This window comes from Gorilla gorilla, chromosome 10 (assembly GCF_029281585.2).
Source record: "Gorilla gorilla gorilla isolate KB3781 chromosome 10, NHGRI_mGorGor1-v2.1_pri, whole genome shotgun sequence".
NCBI classification, from domain to species: Eukaryota; Metazoa; Chordata; class Mammalia; order Primates; family Hominidae; genus Gorilla; species Gorilla gorilla.
The window spans coordinates 94934032-94958682 of NC_073234.2; the positions used below are offsets into that span (position 1 = coordinate 94934032).

Below are 24651 nucleotides of genomic sequence, written 5' to 3' on the forward strand. Positions count from 1 at the left end.
GATAACAAAAAATTAGCAGGATACTGCTAGTGATTTTCTGTACTTTTCTGTGTATCTGAAATATCCATAGTAAAGTGAAAAATACCTGCCCAGAACTAAAAACTGTCAAGGGCATCAAAAACAAGGAAAATCTAAGAAACTGTCACAGCCAAGAAAATTTTATGGAGACACAGGTACTAAATATAATGTAGTATCCTGGACTGGACACTGGAAAAGAGAAAGGACATTAGGGGAAAATTTAGGAAATCTGAATCAAGTATGGACTTTAATAATCGTGCATAAATATTGGACGATTAACTGTGATAAATGCACAGTTTTAACGTAAGATGTTAGTAGGAGAAACTTGGTGTGGTGGCATATGAGAACCCTCTGTACTATCTTCACAATAACTTTATAAATCTAAAACTGTTCTCAAGTTTGTAAAAAGTAAACAGGAGTAGCTTATTTATTTATATAAAAAATGATCTTGAATCGATAAAGAGAGTCAATTTTATCTTTACTCATCAGGACGCAACACTGTGATTTCTCCACACTGATCAATTAGCTCAAAAGTGCTATTCATTTTCTGAGCTCACAGAAAGTATATTTTGAAGATTCAGGCTCCTCAGGGACCACCCCAGTGTCCACACATACAAAACAAATTGTATAACTGATGAAACATACATTTATTTTTTCCAATCAAGTCTTAAAAGTTTGATGAAAGCGCATTATTGTTACCAAAAGTCTTCAGGCAATAACAGAGATAAAACTTAACACAGAAAAACAATGATTTTATTCCATAGTCTCTTGGACTTGAGAATCCATTTGAGTTTCAGAGAGAATACTAAATTAATGGGGGTTATGTCAGGATGTCAATGTCCATGCTGAGGCTTCTCCTGATACAATCTTTTGCAACGTAACCAACAAAGATCAGGAGCTTAAAACAAAACAAAACAAACACAAACAAAAAACAAGTTCATGTTATTTCTACAATGTCCAAAAAGAAAGACCAAGATCTTTGCTTAAAAATAGAAATGCATACTGCAGTGGCTCAAAAACTTAGGCCTGCCATCAAAATTACATGAAGCGCTTGTTAAAACAGATTGAGCCCCATCTGCAAAGTTTGTGACTCAAGTGTTGGGTGGGGCCAAATAATTTGTATTTCTAACAGGTTTCTAAGTGAAGTCAATGCTACTGGTGTCAGAAACACACTTTAAGAACCACTGGCAAAACATTTAATAAGACAATTCCATGATAAAAGTATATCATAACATAAAACCACAAAACTTTGGACTCAAAGACTAGCTTTGTGATACAATGTGTCACCTTACCAATCTGTACACTCCGCAAGTTTTTAAAAATTAAACAATATATAAAGCACCTAACACAGCCTGGCACATACGGCTACTGAATTACTAATGAATATTATTATGCTATCATAAGTTATGGTTAAAGTTATGCTCAAATTGTTACCTGAGATGCTTTGCTTCATTGAAACTATATTGATTTTTTTTATTTTTGAGGTAGAGTCTTGCTCTGTCACCCAGGCTGGAGTGCAGTGGTGTGATCTTGGCTCACTGCAGTCTCGACCTCCCAGGCTCAAGCAATCCTTCCCCCTCAGCCTACCAAACAGCTGGGACTACAGGTGCATGCCATCTTGCCCAGCTCATTTATTTTTTTGTATAGACGGCATAACCCTGTGTTACCCCGTTGGTATTATAGGCATGAGCCACTGCACCTAGCCAGGCATATTGGTTTTAAAAGGGTTACAAGAAACAAGATGCACTTTTAGGCCTCCTATAATCCTGCATTTCCAAAGCATCCATTTATTCATCTCATTAAAATTTTCATTGATTTAAATAAGTTAATATGAACAGACTGACATAATTTTACTTTAATGATGTTGTTTATTGTCCTAAGCCATCCACACACAAAACGTTTAATGTGTTATGGAAGGCTAACAGTTTTTCAACTTTTCTCAATACTTTCAGCCATCCATACATAAAACGTTTAATGTGTTATGGAAGGCTAACAGTTTTTCAACTTTTCTCAATACTATCAGATGAATGTATTCTTACCAATCATGATTTACGTTTTTCAAATGTGGATTTCTTAGGCCTTTGACTGATAGCTTTAGGCTTTTGCACTACACAAAGAAAAAGACACCTTTCTATTCATTTCTTAATAATTTGTTTCCATAAAGCTAAAATGTCCACTGATGACATAATCTACCTTTGGTTAATCACAGCAAATAGTTCACATTTTAAAGGAATGCAGATATTTGGATAGAAGCCTCTAACAATGTAAATATTGTGCATTTCAAGTTCCATAGTGTGTCTAACCAGGGATAGCAACTGATTATATGTGGATTAACAATAGTGAATAACTGAGCACATATTAACATGAATAACATACACAGCAGTCAAAACTTAAACTGTTTTTCATATGTGTAAAGTAAAAATTCAATCTATCTTTAACCGGCTCATACTGTTTTCATGTTGTTCAACTATTTGACACAAAAAGAGCTTTTTCCTTTCTTTAAAAGGATTTTGATTCAGTCATAACAGATTTTTGAAAGTGACAGTAAAATTATGCATTTGGTCCAGGATTAAGAGGGAAGTTTTGCTTGCTAGTGTCTATCTGGTTAGACATCAGAATAAAATGAATGGACTGTAAAGGATATTATAACCAGTCTCTCTCTTTAATATGAAGGCCCAATATTACATAATTCTTTATAAGAGTTGACCAGGAATGAAATGTAACCTCTTTTAAAGATGAAGAAAAACTGAAAAAATGAGGTTAAGAAAATATGTGGGTAGTTTACAGCTGCTGATAGAATTGTGTGCATGCGTGCATGCATGCATAAACACAAAGTGAATCTAGAAGGGAAAAAATTGAGTTTGATGAAGTCTAAGATGAAAGGTTCCATTTCATGTAAGATTATGTGACCTTGGAAAAATTTACTGGCTTGCTAGTGGAATACGTCCTTATATAGGGACTTGAAGCGTTTATCTAAATAGACTGACTTAAGGATGCTTTTCCTCTTGTTAGACTTGTATGACATTACTGAGAAGATTTAGAGTTCTAGAAGTAGAGAAGACTGATTAGCTTGTGCCTGTGTATGAAGAATGACAAATTAAGACAAAAGGTTATGTAAACCATTTACTAAAAAAGTCTAAATTTTTATATTCCTAGGCCCCTACTTATCTTTTACAAACTTTGAAGGACCTGAAATTCTTTGGACGCCATCAGATTTAGTTTATAACAGTTCTGATTTTGAATCAAGAAATTATTCATGTAGTTTTAAAACACAATTAAAATTTTCAGTCAGGCTGAACTTTTGTGCACTTCCTCATTTATTCGAGAAACCCCACCACTAATGTATTTAGACCTTAACATGATGGCTTTGAGTCTTAAATCATTGTCCACCTAAAATAATACACCAAATAAAGATTTTTAAAGTGCTGCATATGGTTTCTGTAAGAGGTATATAATTAGATTACCAGCATTATCCTTTAGCTTCAAAAGTAAAACTCATAGTCAGGATTTTACTGATAGTACAGGAAGAAAAAAAAATAACCACTGTTGAAAAATAAATGAAAAAATTTTTATTGAGTATTACTTTATACATGCAAATTGAAAGTGAATCTATATTAAGTTGACTATTCCACAATAAAAACCTATGCAATGGGAATGATCAAAGCTGTCTACACAATACTAATGTGTTCAATAAATTATCCAGATGTTTTTCCACAAATATTTGGATTACCTGAATTAGCTGATTCTTCAGCAAAAGTTAAATTTTAGCTTTAATATGGTAGCAGCAGGATGCTACTTAAATTTAGAAGAAAAACAAAAGAATAAAAACCCTGAATAGCATAGCCAAATCTTCCAAGAAATAAGTTCACCAAAAAAGTAGCATACACCTATTTGGTATCCAGAGGAGGAAACAAAACACAGGCACTTAATCAACATCCACCAGGTGATCATCACTAACATTCTATTATTACCAGAGTAACTGTCGATATGTGAACTGTAGATTAGAACAGACTTACATATCTAAAAACAAACCAGTAATCAATAATATATACAGAAATACTAACTTGAAGTCACATTTAAATACCATCAACAGTTTGGTGTATCTGATATAACTGAATTCATTTCATCACTGCTATAAATTCCTTAAAAGTGTTCTTTTCCTAATTAACATTATCTTTAAAAAATGGTAAGATATTTCCCAATATGCATCAGTTTTTTCACTCCACCATTCAGTAAATGTTGTAGCAAATTAAATAGAACCTATTAACTAGATCTAAAAACAGTGGCTGAATACTTAACACAAAGAAGTACTTTTGAGTAAACTATTCAGATTAGACAGGCTAATGCCAAGACTGCATTTTGTGCTACTGACATGCACTATATAGATTGTACACTACTAGATGGAAAGTTGGTCCATGCCCATTTATTTAAAGATTCTGTAACACCTATAATAGTATTTAATACAGCTCTCACATACAATATTCCTCTCACATAGACATAGTTATTTTTAGTGGGGATAAGGATATGACTTTAACATGCTATGAGATTCTAGCTAAGTAAAATAAAAACAATATGGACTCAGATTTTCTTAGGAAATATTAGTTCAAGTTTTTAAACTGGGAAACAATCAACTTCCATATATCCAGGAGAAACTTAGCATGGGGGGAGGTGCCTTAGTTGATGTGCCTGATAAGCAAACTGTTAGTTGTCTATTAGTATTATGTTTTCGGCTTAATGTAACAACAAAAGAAAGTCGTCACACTACTTCTCAGATAATATCAATTATAATCTTAGAGACTGTAATTGGGAATACAATCCTATAACAAGTTATTAACAATATCATGAATAGTTATTAAGTAAGTGCCAGCACTACATGGAACTTACTGGTCACCAACTCAGAACCCATAAAACTATACACATATGCACAAAAAAAAACTCCAAAGAAAGATACCTATCACTGTACATATGAATACTGTCCAGGATATCAGATCAATTATCAAATCCAAGGTCTCTGCTGTTTTGTCTTACAGTGTTGAATATATGAATGCTTCTCTGTTACACTGACTTGTACTATTTTCAAGAAATTAAGTGGATTCAAAATCTTATTTTTATTTCTAATTATAAAATCCAGATTAATCCAAAAAACACAAACCACATGTAACCGAGGTAGGTTTTTCACCTTAAGAATACATTGCTTCTACCACAATTAAAAATTTTTTAAACTGAAGAAAAAAAAAAAAACTACATTGCTCCACATACCTGATACTTAATTTTCTATGTTTGAAACTACTTGAACAAGTGTGACAGTGCTAATCTACTATATTTAGTAAATCCCTTAGTACCTACAAATACACACCCAAAAGCCCTTCCCCCCTTCTCTAATGGTAACTGTTGTATAATAAAATTGCCAACAACTCTAGAAAGATGAAATAAAGATTACTATAGCAATCTTCAATTAATTCATTTCAGAAATCAAGGAGGCAAGTCATGTTCATTTTAAAGATGACAAACTTACTATTTTGAAAATGAGCTCATAAACACATTAGAACTTTGAATGTGCTTTATTATGCCACAAATTCCCAGGAGACTTAAGAAATAGTATTTCTGAACAGGAATAATAATTTCACAAATACTAACACTTTATTGACAATAGACAAGTCTTTTAGGGTAGTGCACATGTACTTAAAAACTACCTTCTACCAATCTCAACACTTTTTATAAATTTTCAGGTGAAACTGTAGCAGATCCTACTTTATTTTTCGATGGTTAGTGTAAAATTCTGTGTGTAAAATAAATACATATTTTGAGATGGAAGAAGGACTGCATGTGAAATGCTTTGCCTAAGTTGTAAGGCTCCTGTCTTTACGCTATCATTAAAGGCCAAAAAAATCACTGCTAGAAATGTTCCCCAAAAAATTCTTAAACAGCCCAGTCTTTAAAAGTATTAATAATTTTTGTTTTTTTTTTGTTTTTTTTGGAGACAGAATTTCGCTCTTCTTGCCCAGGCTGGAGTACAATGGCGCAATCTCAGCTCACCGCAACCTCCGTCTCCTGGGTTTTCAAGCGATTCTCCTGCCTCAGCCTCCTGAGTAGCCAGGATTACAGGCATGCGCCACCACACCTGGCTAATTTTGTATTTTTAGTAGAGACGGGGTTTCTCCATGTTGGTCAAGCTGGTCTCGAACTCCCGAACTCTGGTAATCCACCCGCCTTGGCCTCCCAAAGTGCTGGGATTACAGGCATGAGCCACTGCACCCAGCCTAATAATTGATATAATTTTTTTAAGTGAAATGAAATGTTCCTTTATTTACATATGAATAGAAAATTCAAAGTAATTCTTTTAATAAAAACCCATATACTAATATATTTTAAGGTTGGATACTAACAGCATTTTCACAAGATCCAAAGTGTGGATGAGGAACTAGGCAATAAGGACATGCGTGCCACATAACTAAGGGTAACTAAAGGAAGATGAGTACCTCACAACCAAAGGCAGTTAACTATGCCTGGCATACCACCCTGTCATGTGGGCGGATCACTGTTCCCATGCTGGGTAAGAGTCTCCAAGAAGGGAAGCCCTTATGCAGTAATTCTGCAACTATATTAAATTTGGTAATCTAACATTAAACTTTTTCGTGAGCAGTGAATATACACATGGTCATATGAAAACTGCCCTGGAGACCGGGTTAATTATTAAATAAACTAAAAGGGGAGAAATGCTGATAGATAAAATTATGTCAATTCCAGGGTGTTCAATGGAATAAAGAAACAGCAGCAGCTGCTTCAAAAGTAGACTATGATCAGAAACCTCAGATGGTAACCTTTAAAAATTGTGGAGTCCAGAGTCTCAACCTAAACCTGCATAGGAGCTACAGCCAGGGAGTTCTTTCTAAGTTCCTCAAGTGATTCTGATGATTGGCCAAGCTGGAAACTTCTGAACTGGGGAAGGGAGAAAGCCAACCTAGGTAAATGTAGAGACTTTTAGAATTCAACATTTGGTACTTATCATTTACTCCACATTTTCCCCCAGCTGTCTCACCTTCTCTATTTTTCTAACAGTGAACAATAAAAGGGCTTGGCAAGTGAAGGAAAAAGTCAGTAGAGTACCCAAAATGGATTTGACTATATTCAAGCCACTTTCATATATCAACTAGATAAAAGGATACCATACTGCTATTTGAAATTCAATCACAAAGCAAAAATGTCATAATTTTAATGTATTTTAAGGGAAGACGGGGTTCTTAACATGAATATGTAATACAAAAACAATTCTAAATAATAATATTTAATAGAAGAAAAAATTTGTATAATTATTTAGAAGTAACTCTGTTTTTAAAATTTCAATGTTAGGAAGAAAATCCCTTAAATTTGAAATAGCGGAATATTCTCTCATATGAAAAAACTGTGTCCCAGTGTTATTCTTCAACTTAGAAATTAGGCAAAGTATTTTAGTACTATTTCTGCTTACATATTGTTTTGTACGAATGTTTTACATATGAATAATATTTTGGTTTTTAGTGTGCATGCTAATATAAAAACATGGATTTTTTTCTCCTACACTGACTTTGTACACTTTCCAGGCCCGAAGAATAAAAAACTTTTAAAATATCCTGTGTTCACTAGCAAACCTTGGAACGATAAAAAAAGGTAGTACCTACATAAGAAATTTTACATTGAAATTACAATTGTATGTTTTTCAGGAGTTAAAGTGATTCAATTTTTCAATATTCAAACACAAAATAGTAAATTTTTATTTACTATAGCACAATTCAAGTATTCTCTTAAATTTATATTTAGTCAACTAAAACATGACAGTGACTTTATAAGAGTTTTCCTTTTAAAAGGTTGCTGTTATACAAAAGTATGACTCTATTACTCTAAATGCTTAGAATAAGTGGAAAGAACAAATGACAGTAGACAAAAACCTCTATGAGTGAGTCATCAACACATAAAAGGTTGCACACATCAGTAATAAGACATGTGTAGGTAACATCCCAAAAGTATTTGAACTCATGTAAACAAAGACTATGTATATTCCTAAGGGAGAAAATGTACTACCAAAGATAAAATATATTCAAACGGCTGTGACTTTAAACCATGTATTAGTTGAATACCACACAAAACCAAAAAGGCATTATCTATCATTTAATAACTGAAAGATATTACTTATTTGTGAGATAAAAGGATGATGCTTTTTTAAAACCAATAATGAAAAAGAAGTATTTTGAAAACAAACATCTGTTTGCTAGAAATAAATATACTTGCTTAGTTATTTTAATGTATTGCAGCATAGGAATATTGTGCTAGCATTGACCATTAACATTCAATCAGTAGTTTAAAATATTTTTTCCACATTGAGTCTTGAATCCTCTACCTGGTCAGCTGACCAACAACTTTCAAAAGAGTTTTATTTTCCTGCTTTAGCTGTTCATTTTCATCTTCTATGTCATCTAGGTCCTTAAGAAAAAAAAAAGACACTTTAAAAATACTTAAAAATATTTGAGGAGAGATGAAAACACAATACACATTAAAAAATAATTCATACAACCAATTAATTTTGAAATAAGGGCAAGCTCTGAAAACAACTTTAGATGTAATATGCCCCACCAAAAATGAGCATCCATTACTTGACTCTTCATTCTTACAACAAGTGTATAGGCCAACTCTTACAGATCTTTCAGTTTTTCAAAGGAAGCCGAAAGTCAGAATTTTAAAATTGTGAATCTTCCAATTTTCAATCATCATAAATAAGTTAGTTTTTTAGCTAAACAAACTCCACTTCCCCTCCCTAAAACTGAGGCAAAAAAAAAAACTACCCATGCAAGCCATATGTGGTATTGAGCCCTAGGTTGCAACCTTGTGTCAAATTAGTCATCAAAAGGTGCAGGTACAAGTTCTAGATGCACTCCTACCACTTTGTCTGATCTTTAAAGGTGTACAATGGGGATAACACTCTGGAGAGGTGACAAAACTGAGGCCTACGGAAAAGGGGATCTGGAGTATCTTGATCTGGATCAATTTTGTTTTCAGCTCCAGATCAATTTATATGTTGGACTTTTCTACGACATTTTGAAGGAAAGGTTTTAGAGCTAAAATTAATTCAAAGCCACTAAATTAAGTATTCGCTCTCCAGCTTTAAAAGCATATGATCCAGCTCTTTTTTCCCTGTATTAATCCTTGTCCCAAATACACAACCATCTGGTTAAAACAAATTCACCATAAGTTTTAGTTACAAGAAACATTATTTCAAGACAGACTTTTTACTGTTAAAAAAGCAGACATTTATAGATTTATTCTTGGAGTTTAAAATAATAAATCTTGATGTAATCAATTTGAATCACTTGAACCCGGGGGGTGGAGGTTGCAGTGAGCTGAGATCGCGCCACTGAACTCCAGCCTGGGCAACAGAGAGAGACTCCTTCTCAAAAAATAATAATAATAATAATAATAAAGAGTACCAATTTTAGTGGTTTTTTTTTTTTTTTTTTTTTTTGAGAGACAGAGTCTTACTCTTGCTGCCCAGGCTGGAGTGCAGCAGCGCAATCTTGGCTCACTGCAACCTCCGCCTCCTGGGATCAAGCAATTCTCCTGCCTCAACCTTCTGAGTAGCTGAGATTACAGGTGCCCACCACCATGCCCAGCTGATTTTTCGTATTTTAGTAGAGTCGGGGTTTTACCATGTTGGCCAGGCTGGTCTCGACCTCCTGACTTCACGTGATCCGCCCTCCTCGGCCTCCCAAAGTGCTGAGATTACAGGTGTGAGCCACTGCGCCTGGCCAATTTTAGATATTTCTTGAGGCAACTCTGTGCCAGTGCCCTTACATATGGTAGTGACAAAGCGCCTGTCACCCTCAGATTTTAACAAAACACAGAACAAATCCATAAATCAGTCTATCTCCAAAAGAATAAAATTAAGTGAGCTAAACTGATAACTGCCCAAAGGAAATCAGTTTTTGGAAGAAAATGATACTTCTTACTAATTATTATTTCACTAACAAAAGAACAAAGTGAATAATGCAATTAATAATTTCTTCATATTTATATATTTCATCTAATTGCCAAAAAAAACCCCTCCAAACCTGAAATATGGTGAAATACTTACTCTATTTAATAAATCAATTTCTTCTTTGAGTTTTCCAATCATTTCCTCTTTATCTTGCATCAGTCTCACAAGTCTTAGGTTTTCTTGTCTTTCTCTTACTACTTCCTGGTAGGTACAATTAAAAACCAGTAATTAGGAAGTAATTGGTTATTTATAATCTTCCTAAATGGCATATATCTCCCCAATTTGGTAAAATATCTTACATACATGAAGATTTCCAATGAATCCCTTAAGACATTTGGTGAACGAACAAAGATCCCACCACAAAAGGAATCAGAGAATGCACAGGAGATATTAGGATGCTCCTGAGTAAAGCTATGTTTATACAAGTCTTTAACAAAACTAATGTAATAGACTCAATGATTTAACCTCTTTTGTGTGTGTGTGTGTGTGTGTGTGTGTGTGTGTGTGTGTATGTGTGGCAGTGTTTCACTCTTGTCACCCAGGCTGGAGTGCAATGGCACCTTGGCTCACTGCAACCTCCACCTCCTGGGTTCAAGCAATTCTCCTGCCTCAGCCTCCCGAGTAGCTGGAATTACAGGTGCATGCCACCATGCCTGGGTAATTTTCATATTTTTAGTACAGATGGGGCTTTGCCATGTTGGCCAGGCTGGTCTCGAACTCCTGACCTCAAGTGATCTGCCCGCCTCAGCCTACCAAAGTGCTGGGATTACAAGCGTGAGCCACTGTGCCCGGCCTGTGATTTAACTTATTTAGCTTATCACCACTATAAGTTATGAACTACCTTATTTTTTAATGGGTATCTTGTTTGAAATAATTCAAAATTAATTTTTCTTAAAAATACAAAGTTTAAAGGAGATGGCCCAATAGAAACTCTAAACAGAAAAACAATGGTCCTCAGTTTTACTTCTGGCTCTGCCAGTTAACTGATAATGGATAAAAAGAAGGAACTAAAATAGATTACTGATTTTTAATTTTTTTTTTCTTTAAACAATGCAACATCTTTTTCAAAGACATCTTATTTAGAATCCAGGGCACTGGGCTTGGTCAGCCACCTTGGGGGCAAAAGGGAAGCAGAGCTCAAAAGGCCTTGCCCAGAACTTGGCTTCTTTCCTACTAAACCTCCTACAGAGCAATCAACCATCCATATCCCTTAGCTGCTGCCAACTACTAGCAATTCAATCCAAACTCCTGTGGAACTCACGAAGCCTTTCTGGGCAACTCCCTTCAAAACTATTAGATTATATATTGTCTAAACTTTTTAATTTAAAATTATGAAATAATAGGCTGGGCAGAGTGGCTCACGCCTGTAATTCCAGCACTTTAGGAAGCCGAGGCGGGTGGATCACCTGAGGTTAGGAATTCAAGACCAGCCTGACCAACATGGTGAAACCCCTTCTCTACTAAAAATACAAAAAAAGAATTAGCCGGGCTTGGTGGTGCATGCCTGTAATCCCAGTTACTTGGAAGGCTGAGGCAGAAGAAACACTTGAACCTGGGAAGTGGAGGTTGCAGTGAGCCGATACTGAGCCATTGTACTCCAGCTTAGGCAACAAGAGCGAAACTCTATCTCAAAACTAAATAAATAAATATAAATAAATAAAACTATGAAATAGTAATTCCAAGAAGAAACTGTTGTTAAAGCTTAGAAATGTGACCTCAAAAAATCATAAATGTTATAAAATAGAAACAAGTTTTAAAAATGAAATTTCTTTACATAACATATATAAATTAGATCTTTAATAATATAGAGAATAATCTCAAGTAAAACAAAACACATTTTCAACAGTTACAAAAGTATTCAACACCATTGCTAATTTTAGGGGTTGAATGTCTATGGCACAAACCTGAGACCCTATGGTTAATAAATTTATGCCAAGAGTCATCTGACTTGTACTGAAAGACACTTTTAAACAGGCATATTCTTAGACAAAATTGTTTCAAACACCAAAGATGGACCTAACTCAGATTTACTCCTGTAATTTGTAAAGTTACAAATGAAAATCTATTCAGACAATATAATAAATACACAGTAGTATATATTTGCCAGCTCAGACTTCTAACCACTTCAAAAACAAGGGCTTTTAATATATTAAAGGTAACAGTTGGCAGAAAAGCGCACATATTAAATATTAAGGAATATTATTTCCTTTCTCACTCAGTTGCTATGAAACAAAAGAATTCTAATGGTATATTAATTTTATCAATCTTAAATAACTTATAATCCATACCTTTTCAAGATCTTCAATTTTCTTTTCCAGTGTGCTACTTGAAACCAGAGTACCTGAAACATTTGCATCCCTGTTATATCTAGGGAACCCACTTCTATCTGTTCGAGAATATCTACTTGAGACATCTTCTTCAGAGACACTGGTTGTGCTGTGGAAATATAAACATTTTATTAAAATCCCTAGTATTCAGCAAGAAAAATGCCAAGAATATTTTCTATTGAGCTTAAAAAAATTAACATTCCCCAAGGACATATGGTTATAGTAGCAACTTATTTGTAACTGTAGAAGTTAATCATTATTCCCACACAATGAAAAAAATGTAAAAGTACCATTAATTCTTTCGACCAATATCTACTGAGTAGGTGTTAAGTAACGAACACTGTTCTGGACACTGAAGACGTAACAGCAAACACAAACATGGACTCTGCCCTTCATAGAGCTTTTGGTTAAAACGGAATATAACTAATAATAAAGCAAGATGATCAGTAAAATAAGGTCAGTGATGGATACTATGAGAACTACGATAGGACAGATCTCCCAGATTATCTTTTTTTTTTTTTTTTTTGAGATGGGGTCTCACTCTTGTCACCCAGACTGGAGTGCAGTGGTGCAATCACAGCTCACTGTGGCTTCAGCTTCCTGGGCTCAAGAGATCCTCCCACCTCAGCCTCCTGAGTAGCTGGGACTACAGGCATGTGGCCACCACACCGGGCAAATTATTTTGTATTTCTTTTTTCAGAGACAGGGTTTCACCATGTTGCCCAGGCTGGTCTCAAACTCTTGGGCTCAAGCGATCCACACACCTCAGCCTCCCAAAGTGCTAGGATTACAGATGTGAGCATTGTGCCTGGCCTAGATCGCCCAGACTATCTGTGGTGAAAACCCACTTTCCTTCTTCAAAATTACAATCTTTCATGGACCAATACTTTTAAAAAGTAAAATTAAAATGAACTGCTGGAAAAATAAAAGTTAAAAAGGTCATACAAAATACAAGTCCAAATGTTTTATTAGATTCAGACCCATAAAATTATAAATAGAAAAAAAGAAAAGAGTTACATCAGTGGCAAATTCTCCACTATAAATATGCATACAGGCAATCAATACAGAAAATTGCTACCATACTGATAATTTTGTTATGCCATAATTCTAACTTAATCAAAAGTTGTAAGTAAAACAGCAATTCCTTAAACACCAGTTCATACCCTCTGAACAGCACATATGTCAGTAAAGTTTTTAATGTAACAAATGAGTTTGCTTCTTGTTTGCTGTATTATTCTGTTAAAAATTACCCCCAAACTTACACACAATTCTTATCTCAAAGTTTCCGTTGGTCAGGAATTTAGAAGCAGCTTAGGTGGGTGATTATGATTCGGGGCTTCTCATGAGCTTTTAATCAAGATGTTGGTTGGGGCTTCAGTCATCTGAAGGCTTAACTGGGCTGGAGAATCTGCTTCTAAGCTCACTCACATGACTGATGACAACAGCCTCAGTTCCTCACTATGTTGGCCTCTCCACTGGCCTGTTCACCACATGGCAGCTGGCTTCCAGAGACAAACTGACAGAGCAACCGAGACAGAAGCTGCAGTGTCGGTCATAACGCAACCTCAAAAGTGACATACTATCACACTGACCTTATTCTATTGTTCACACATATCAACTTGGTATGTTGTGTGAGAGGATTATACACAGTGCAAACATCAGGAGGTAGGGTTCACTGGGGGCTATCTTGAAAGCCAGTTACTACATTTGTTAATCTAGGTTGGACCGAGGACAATGCTACTCAACAAGGGATAATGTATATCTAAACTATCTCTGTGTTTTGTTTTAATAGCAATCAGAGAAAACAGTCTCAAAGGACAGAAACAGCAGTGATTTTAATGCAATTTCAACAAGCTCGGACATTCATTTTTAAAAACTTGTGTCAAAAATGTAGAAAATTTGCTTTTCAAAATTTGTTTTCAATCCTTCACTGACTGGTATCCATTTCCAATAATTTATCCAGCAAATTTACAGTTAAATCGAAAGTGACTTCTCGTTTTAAAAATTGATTCCTCATCTATGAATTTCTTACCTATGAATTTTCTTGTGATAGAAAATAAAAGTGTCCTATCAAATTTGTAAGGTATTTGATAGTAACCTTTTCAAATGTGCAATACCAAGATCACCATCTACTTTACTGATAGTTGCTACTATATCGTAGAACCCTTTATAACCAGCTAAGGTAACTTTCTCCTCAAAAATCCAACTTTCATTTTTGTCACCTGATCTTATCTGCCATTGAAAAGCCTTCTGGCTCACTGCAACCTCCGCCTCCTGGGTTCAAGCGATTCTCCTGCCTCAGCCTCCTGAGTAGCTGGGATTACAGACGCCTGCCACCATGCCCGGCTAATTTTTGTATTTTTAGTAGAGACAGGGTTTCACCATGTTGGCCAGGCTGGCCTTGAGCTCCTGACCTCATGATCCACCTGCCCCAGCCTCCCAAAGTGCAGGGATTACAGGCATGAGCCACTGCGCCCGGCCAACTGACATTCCTTCTTTGCATGGAAAGCTAAGATCACTTAAAAAATAAAGAATAAGGCCATCAGACAAAAAGCTAACTCACATATTTGAAAAGCTGGGGACCAAACTGGTTTCTTATCTTGCAAAAACACCAAGAGTTCATCCCAAAATTCAAATACTCTTGACCGAAAAGGTCAGTTTGAAGACCAATGTACACCCTAGCATCTGATAACAGCTGATCAGCTAACTCCCAAACTACAGTATCTAATTTTTTAGAAATCTCAAATGTAATGAATTAGTGTTTAATAATAAATTCACACTTTTAGTGTACTATACTGTGAATTCAGCTGATATAGCAAGAACACTGTTTAGTTCAGCTGACAAAGCAAGACTTTCTCAATGAAAGAAGCAGGACACTGATTTACATTCTGGTACAAGCTTCAGTATGTTTTTCTTATTACTGTGCCTGCATAATTAGAATATATTCCTATAAAAGTAAAGCAAAACTCCAAACCACATTTGTTGATACCGTAACCCTTTGCAAGTGTTATATAGTTCAGAGCAAGCTGTATTTGTCAGCAATGAAGCTGAAAAATAAATTGTTACTTCCTATGTTAGCAAAACCAATGTGTTCATCAAATTGTAACAAAAATTCCTTTGCAGGATCTTATTTGTCTGAGAGTTAGTCTTCCGTATCACTGTCCTGTCCCTAAACACATCAAGCTATCATGGTGTTGCTGGAAAGTGGTATGTGAACTATCTTCTTTACTACAGATTCATCCAACATTTCCAACCAAACATGTTTTGTCTTGTCATTTGTATGCAGTTTTTTTTAATGTTAGCAACCTCAAGTCAGACTATCAGAAACCCCAAAAATACTAGTGATCACATGTGAAATCCTGAACATCTGCTCCGGTCATCTTTGTAATATTCTTTCAAATAATGAATTTGGTTTTGAACATATTTGATGAATTCGTTTTGAACATGTCATGCCTACAACTACCAATTAAATTTTGATCATTTTATATTGTTTAAATAGCCAGTGTATCTCCAAACAACCCACTTTGGTTTTGGTTTTAGCACTTCGCCCATCAATTATGGCTAAAAACTAAACATAGGACACATAATACTTTCCAAGAAAACTAGTACAAATTCTTTTGATCTGTATCTCTTTGAAATTACTTCCATTGTCATCATTTGGTTTACTACTGCTATCGCATTCAAAAAAGTGTATCTTTGCTTGTCAAAAAAGTCCAGTAAAGTTTGTTTTGTCATCAGTAAATCTGACTTATAAATAATACAAATTTTGCTTCCAGGATTTAAATAATACTTGTAAAACATAAAATTCTAAAGAATGAAAAAGATTTTTACATTTTAAAATTACTATATATTTTTAAATTATTTATGGGATGAGAAGAAGTGTGATTAAAATTAATGAGATTTTAAAAATAAATGCTTTGCTTTTTGGGGGGGGAGCGGGGGGAGATAGGGTCTTGCACTGTCACCCAGGCTGATGTACAGAGGTGCCACCATGGCTCACTGCAGCCTTGAAACCTCAAAACTCCTAGGCTCAAGTGATCCTTCCACTTTAGCCTACCAAGTAGCTGGGACTACAGGCATATGCCACCACCATACCTGGCTAATTTTTTTTTTTTTTTTTTTTGTACAGACGTGTCTTACTATGTTGACCAGGCTGGTCTCAAACTCCTGGCTTCAAGCTATCCTCCTGCCTTGGTCTTGGGATTACAGGCATGAGCCAGCCACATTTTACTTAATTCTTACACATTTTTGGGTTACAAATGACTAACTTCAAAATATCACACATTGTAACAGCCCTGCTGGGCATGATTAGCATGCAACTTGCCACGGCACTTGAACTACTCTATATCCTGTTCACAGAGTAATCCACTGATCATGCACTTGGATGTGATGATGACAAGTCAAAATGCAATTCAAGTTTCTAAATGCTTATTCTCAAGTTCTTTTCTTGTCTTGGATTGACAACAAACAGTTCAAGGACTACACTTTGGGTATCACTATGTTAGAGAAGGTTGAAACGTAAAAAGAAGGACAAGAATGTGCAAAAACCTATAAACTGTGGCCCATTTGAGAAACAGAAAACTCCAATATGGCTAAAGCATGGAGTGTAAACATAAGAGTAATAAAATATGAGGCTGAAAAAGCAGGCAGGAAACCTGAATTTTTTTTTTTTTTTTTTTTTTTAAGAGACAGGTTCTCACTCTGTGGCCCAGGCTGGAGTGCAGTGGACAATCATAGCTCACTGTAAATTCAAATTCCTGGGCCCAAGCAATCCTCCCCTCAGCCTCTGGAGTGCGACCATGCCCGCTAATTTATCTTAATTTTTTAGAAGTTAGGTCGTGCTATGTTGCCCAGGCCGGTCCTGAAGTCCTGGCCTCAAGCGATCTTCCTGCGTCGGCCACCCAAAGTGCTTGGAGTAGAAGTCTGAGCTACCATGCCTGGCCCTGAAAGCTATTTTATGGAAGAATTTAAACTAAAGATCTCCAAATATTATTCATAATTACATACCCATGTTGGAATCTATGTTTACTTATCTACCATTTTTATAGGATTTACAATATGACAATATAAAATAATCGTCTGTATCCCAAAAATAGAGCATAAGAAAAAGACTAAAATTTGTTTTATTTATGGTACAAAAGTTTGTTCTCACAAATATTTTAAATAAAATATTGAATATGCTTCATTATTTCTGAAGATCTTAACACCGTGTGATACAGAGATTCAAAGATCTAGTTCCAACATCAGTTTGAATATTTGATTTTTAATGGCTATCAAAGCAGAAAGGGATGCCTTACAAAAAAATGAGAATTTTTTTAAAAAGTTTCACTTAAAACCTCAAAATCAGCGTAATTTTTCTTAATTCATGAGAACAGATTTGATTTTGTATATCTTACCAGCTGAACAACAATGTGATCTGATTTGCAGTTAAACACTTGATTTTCTCCACAAATTCCCTAATCCCAGACTTACATATTTTGTAATAGTTAAACTAGATAACTCATAAATCTGCATAGATGGACATTCAAATTATAGTATTGTGCAACATGCAGAAAGTGAACAAAGCATGCTTCCCTCAGGACACCTTTAGTACCAAATGACCATCTGACATATAGAGCAAAGAAGGAATGACTAAATAACTATTACACAGTAGTAGCTTTTAAATATTAATGCCTTAGTGTTTTTCAAATAAAAAGGTAAATATGAATAAAAGTTCCAATATTTTCCTCCTGCACCCTAGCAGATTATCTTGTATATTACCCCCCTTTGGAGACCACTGATTCAGACTCCATTTAAAGGTAATGGTAAGCCATTAAAGCAGAGAAAGTAACAGTATCATTTTTATAAAATATATTGGGAGATGAGCTAAACGGAGACAGGGAGGCCAGTGTGGAGGCTATTGTAATCACCTATGTAAGAGATGATGGTGTCCTAGATTGGTGTGATGGCAATGAGATACTCAGAAGATAAACTCAACAAGGCTTGGTGAATGAATGGATAAGGGCAAGGTGGGAAAAAAAAATAAGTGTCATAAATAATGTCCAGGCTACTGACTTCAGCAAAAGTAGATGCTGATGTCAACTACTGAAATCCATCAGGTTTCACAAGTTTACTTTTAAAAATGCTTAGTTTAGTTTGCTTAGCAGATATTTAATAGCTGTTGATTATACAGGTATGGAACTACAGGCATATGCCACCATACCTGGCTAATTTTTTTTTTTTTTTTTTTTTTTTTTTTTGTAGAGACGTGTCACTATGTTGACCAGGCTGGTCTCAAACTCCTGGCTTCTGGATCTGGAGTCATCAGCATTATGTATAGATAATAAGTGAAGTCATCGGAGTGAATGAAATTTCTACCACAAATACACAAAACGAAAAGAGAATAAAGTCTAAGATTAACAGCTGAGTAGGCTGAGCATAGTGGCTCTCACCTGTTATCTCAGCACTTTGGGGGGCCAAGGCAGGAGGACTGCTTACGTCCAGGAGTTCAAGACCAGTCTGGACAACATAATGAGACTCTGTCTCTATAAAATTAAAAAAATAAAAAATTAGTCAGGCATGGTGGCATGTTCCTGGAGTCCCAAGCACTTGGGACTTGGGAGGCTGTGGTAGGAGGATTGCTTGAGCCCAAGAGGTTGAGGCTGCAGTTAGCGATTACGCCACTGCACTCAGCCTGGGTGACATGGTGAAACCCTGTAAAAAGAAACAAAAACAAAAAAAATCGAGTAATACCAATACACGAAGAAGAGATACAGGAAAGAAAGAACTACAAATAAGACTGGGAAATACCAGCAAAGTGGTAAAAAGAAAATCAACAGAGGAAGGTATCACCAAAGCCATACCATATTATAGAAGACCATTAGAAACATTTTAAAGGACCCATTTTTCACAAAAAAAGAAGTCCAACTTTCTGCATCCATCCATGACTTTTTAGGTAGAAACTATAATGCCGACAGCTACAAACAAACCATCCAGAAATAGGGATGTCCGTTAGTAATCGTGTTATTTGCTTGATGAACATGTTTAAAACAATATTTCAAAAAAGTTTAACTTATTAACAATTTTTAAAACCTTCCATCTTAGACTTGTCAATACATAAACGACATCATTATGCAATTTTCTTTTTTTGGAGACAGAGTTTCACTCCTGTTGCCCAGGCTGGAGTGCAATGCCACTATTTTGGCTCACTGCAACCTCAGCCTGCAGTCAAGTGATTCTCCTGCCTCCGCCTCCCAAGTAGCTGGGATTACAGGTGCCCGCCACCACGCCTGGCTAATTTTTGTATTTTTAGTAGAGATGGGGTTTCCTCATGTTGACCAGGCTGGTCTCAAACTCCTGACCTCAGGTGATCCGCCCACCTCGGCCTTCCCAAAGTGCTGGGATTACAGGCATGAGCCACCACACCCGGCCTTCATTATGCAAATGCAAGGAATAGTGAAAAACAAAATCAGTGCTTCATTCCCAATATGTATTATGTTTTAGAGAATACTGTCATAATTGTGAAGAATTGTGTTACTTGATCTTATTGCCAAATTTAGCCATTTAACCTATTTTGAAAGCCAGATATGCACAGTGCAAAATACTCGGAATAAAAGATTGTTCATTAACTCCAAAAAGTTTTTAACATTTTACTTAGGAATGTTAACATAAATCTCTAATACGATCCAAAAAGAATCCTCCCTCCACTCTTAGCTACAAAGACATGAACTATAATGCTCAGAAAAGGGAAAAGAAACGGTATCATCAAAGATAAATGCCACCCCTTACTGGAAGTTTTCCCCCTCTGGGAATTTTCGCATTTTATGTAGAAACACCAGAGGGTGTTGTGTTGGGGAAAATTACACTATTATTCTAAAACTATCATGAGAATGAGATTGGCAGCATTAAGAGATTATAGCTAGAGGAATTTTCCACTAAAATAGACATTATAAAGCTTAGCAATGAGAAGAAATACAAGACTCAAGGGTAAAGCCTACTTTTAGAATAAGTATCAAATATTCAGAAGTACAGGATATATTCTGAAATTCCCAAATAACCAACAACTACTTAACTGGCTTCCATCCTTTTAGTATCTTTCACTGCCCCATTGTCTTCACCCTCCAACACTCCCACTCCTCATAACAGCTCCTTGCTCTGTGTAGGGTTTATCTCTCTTCCTTTAAATACAAACATACACATAAGCACATACACCAACAACTAAAAATCAAAATCAACTCTCATTATATTAAACTCTCATAACTCTTTATTAAAATTGATACATATTTATTATAGAAAACAGAAAATACAAATGAGTGTCATCAGTAATTCCACTAACCCAGAGATAATGTCAATTGACATTTTATAACATATTAGTAAATGTTTAGCCTTCTGGATCAGATTCCTTTTAAAAATCTTATGAAAAATATATATCTCCTCCCAGAAAAATAAACATTATCTTCTTTTACACAGAATTTTAGCAGTTTATCACATGAATAGTTCTCAGATAATACTTTATATATATTACACTTTTTGTATCATACTTTTTTGTAATATGTTCTCTCCTCCATTTTACATAAACAGGTAATAATTTTCTTATGTAATTATTTTTCTATAGCATCATTTTAATGGCTGCATTATAACTGTTTATAGCAATATATTATAGTTTTTAATCTATCTCGTTAAAAATTTAAGTTGTTGCAGTTAGGGAATATCATACATATTCATTTCTGGTATATTAAATATAGTGAATTATCCTAAAGAGATCAAATATATCTGGCTGCTCAAATTTCACCACCTGAGAGTTAGACAAGTCCAGAAAACACTCTCCAAATATAGTTTATTATATACAGTAGAAACAGCTAAAATTATACATTCCTCATTATCATCTTAACATGGGTGTCCTAAACAGCCAGGCATAGTACCCTGCACCTTTGACCTATTCAATATTTGACATATAATGTGTGTATATACAGATACATTCTTTTTTTTTAAAAAAAAAGCCTTCAACTAAGCAATATGAAAAATTTCTGTGTAGTAAGAATAGGGGTCACACAAAAACTTGTACATGAATGTTCACAGCGTATTGCCTATTATATGTATAATATTTCATATAGGCAAAAAGTGTAAAGAATCTAACATTATGTTAATCCAAATGGTAAAACATAATATAGTATATCCTGCAAACTTCAATATGGAATCATCTTGAAAAAATTATGCTTAGCAAATGACGAGACACAAAAAGCCACATATTTGGCCAGGTGCAGTGGCTCACGCCTGTAATCCCAGCATTTTGGGAGGCCAAGGCAGGCAGATCACTTGAGGCCAGGATTTCAAGATCAGCCTGGCCAACATGGTGAAACCCTATCTCTACTAAAAATACAAAAATTGGCTGGGTGGGGTGGTGCACACCTGTAGTCCCAGCTGCTTGGGAGGCTGAGGGACAAGAATCACTTGAACCCACAACGCGGGGGTTGCAGTGAGCCGAGATCGCACCACTGCACACTAGCCTGGGCAACAGAGTGAGACTCTGCCTAAAAACAAACAAACAAAAAAACCCAAGAAAGCCATATACTATATGATTCCATTTATCTGAAATATCCAACATAGACAAATCTATAAGGACAGAAAACATATTACTGGTTGCTGGGGGACCTAGGGGCAGAGGAAGAATGGATATGAAGGGTATGAAGTCTCCTTCAGGGTAGAACAATTTTGGAACTAGACAGCAGCGATGGTTGTAAACACTGTGAATGCCCTAAAAATGCTGAACTGTACACCTTAAAAGACTGAATTTTTATGGCATTTGAATTACATCTTAATAACAGGGAACAGTAAGATCAGTTTAGTGGTTAATTTCCAAATAAATGCACAAAATGCACTTAAAATGACACCAAATATTATAACATGGGTTATCTTTCATTATAATGAAGAAACTCTAGATGTTGTTAGACTTCATAATTCAGAACAAGTTATTTTCTGACATTGTACTACAGCTAAAACAAAGTAAAGATCTGAGTGGATTTGTGAAATCTAGAGCCATATATCTAGAAGTTACTTTTCGGGAAAAAATAAAATAAAACCCTATGTTCGAAAAAAATCTAGTTACTGGTACCATCCGGTCACTTGGAGTTTAAATAAGCTAATCAAACTACCACACTGTATCTACTTCCTACCCATGCTAGGCAAATTAACATTACTACCATGAGGTAATGCAACATATGCTGACACAATCTGCAAATTATTACCTGTTTAATCATACAAGTCATTAAACTTCACTGTGCCTCAGTTTACTCATTTGTAAAATAATAATAAAAGCATCTCCCTAGGACTATCAAGGAATTAACTAAATGGAAAGTACTTTGAATAGTACCTGGTACACACTAATATTATATAAATATTAATAATATTTATGACCTAGAAAAGTTCAGAAATTCACCAGTCCACAAAATGTACAAGAATCCCAATTTATTTTAAATAATCATTTTATGACTTTCATGTACTATTTTCAAATCTATCAACTAGAAAGGTCACTGCTATTGCATGCCTGACAGCATTGGGTAAAATATAGAACATATCCTAATATAGAAATAATAGATCTTGCCAGACATGGTGGCTCACGCCTGTAATCCCAGCACCTTGGGAGGCTGAGGCAGATGGATCACTTGAGGTCAGGAGTTTGAGACCAGCCTGGCCAACACAGTGAAACCCCATCTCTAGCCTGGGTGACACAGTGAGACTCCGTCTTTAAAAAAAAAAGAAAGAAAGAATAGATCTTGAAAGGAACAGATTTCTTTAGAAAGGGTCATATATAGCCCAAGAAGACTCTCTTTCTTTAACTACTACTGAGAGTTATATTTGGTCGTCTTTAGTTTGGATTTCCCACCGTTAAAGAATCTGGCTGATTTCTGGCCAGGAACAATGGCTCACACCTGTAATTCCAGCACTTTGAGAGGCCAAGGCAGGCAGATCTCTTTAGCCTAGGAGTTCAGGATCAGCCTGGGCAACACAGAAAAACCCTGTCTCTACAAAAAATTTAAAAATTAGCTGGGTGTGGTGGCACATGCCTGTAGTTACAGCCACTTGGGAGGCCAAAGCAGGAGGATCACCTGAGCCAGGGAATTGAGGGCTGCAGTGAGCCATGATTACACTACTGCACTCCAGCCTGGGCATCGGAGTGAGACCTTGTCTCAAAAATAATAATAATAATAATAATAATAATAATAATAATAATAATAATCTGGCTGATTTTTCTGGTTTTCACCCTTGACCAACAAACCAAGGAAGTTAGTGTCTACTTGGTGGTTCTCAAAACAAGAACTACTGGTTAAAACAATGATCATAGTGAAACCCCATCTCTACTAAAAATACAAAATTAACCGGGCATGGTGGCGCATGCCTGTAATCCCAGCTACTCAGGAGCCTGAGGCAGGAGAATCACTTGAACCTGGGAGACGGAGGTTGCAGTGAGCCAAGATTGTGCCAATGCACTCCAGCCTGGGCGACAAGAGCAAAACTCAGACTCAAAAAAAAAAAAAAAAAAATCATAAAGTTCCATCTAGGAAAAAAAGTTAACATTGTTGTGTTGCAACATCTTAAATCTTGAATGAAAACTATGTTTCTAAATAAATTATTCATCTCTAAACTTGAACCGGTTCTAGTCGGTTTCTTATGAAAGAGCTTGAGAATGAGGTTGAGAACTAAAGGTCTTAACTGGCCATCCCCAACCTTTTTGGCAACAGGGAACAGTTTCATAGAAGACAATTTTTCCATGGACCAGGGGGATGGCAGGGAGGATGGTTTCGGGATGAAACTGTTCCACTTCAGATCATCAGGCATTAGATTCTCATAAAGGAGCATGTAACCTAGGTCCCTCACATGAGCCATTCACAATAGGGTTCGCGCGCTCCTATGAGAATCTAATGCCGTTGCTGATCTGGCAGGAGGCAAAGCTCAGGCAGTAATGCTCACCGATTGCTCACCTCCTGCTGTGTGGACTGGCTCCTAACAGGCCACAGACAGGTAGCAGTCCACACCCCGAGGGGTGGGGACCCCTGGCTTAAAGTATTTCACAGTGTCTCAAATTAAATGCATTTATGTTATGTAGAAGTCTTATCATTTAAACAATGGCAAAGATTTAGTTTACTGAACCATCTACCCAGAGTTAGTTCTGCTATAATACAATATTAAGTGTTTCTAATGTTATGCAAAAATCACTCAATAAAAACATGGTGGGCCAGGCATGGTGGCTCATGACTGTAATCCCAGCAATTTGGGAGGCTGAGGTGGGTGAACTACTTGAGATCAGGAGTTTGAGACCAGTCT

The 24651-nt window shown here is 35.8% G+C and overlaps 1 protein-coding gene across 3 annotated transcripts in view; it reads right to left on the reverse strand.

Moving 5' to 3' along the window:
* Positions 1–749: 749 nt before the first annotated feature.
* Positions 750–24651, reverse strand: part of PAWR (pro-apoptotic WT1 regulator) — a 105554-nt gene continuing 81652 nt past the window's right edge. Inside the window, exons 4-7 of one of the 3 annotated variants that reach the window (XM_019038868.3) lie at positions 12313–12460; positions 10121–10225; positions 8393–8475; positions 750–916 (exon numbers count right to left, since the gene is read on the reverse strand). In XM_019038868.3, the coding sequence (XP_018894413.1) occupies positions 910–916; positions 8393–8475; positions 10121–10225; positions 12313–12460 (343 nt within the window). In that variant the 3' untranslated portion in view covers positions 750–909. The other 2 variants (XM_055358746.2, XM_031016579.3) reach the window with 2 other exon arrangements.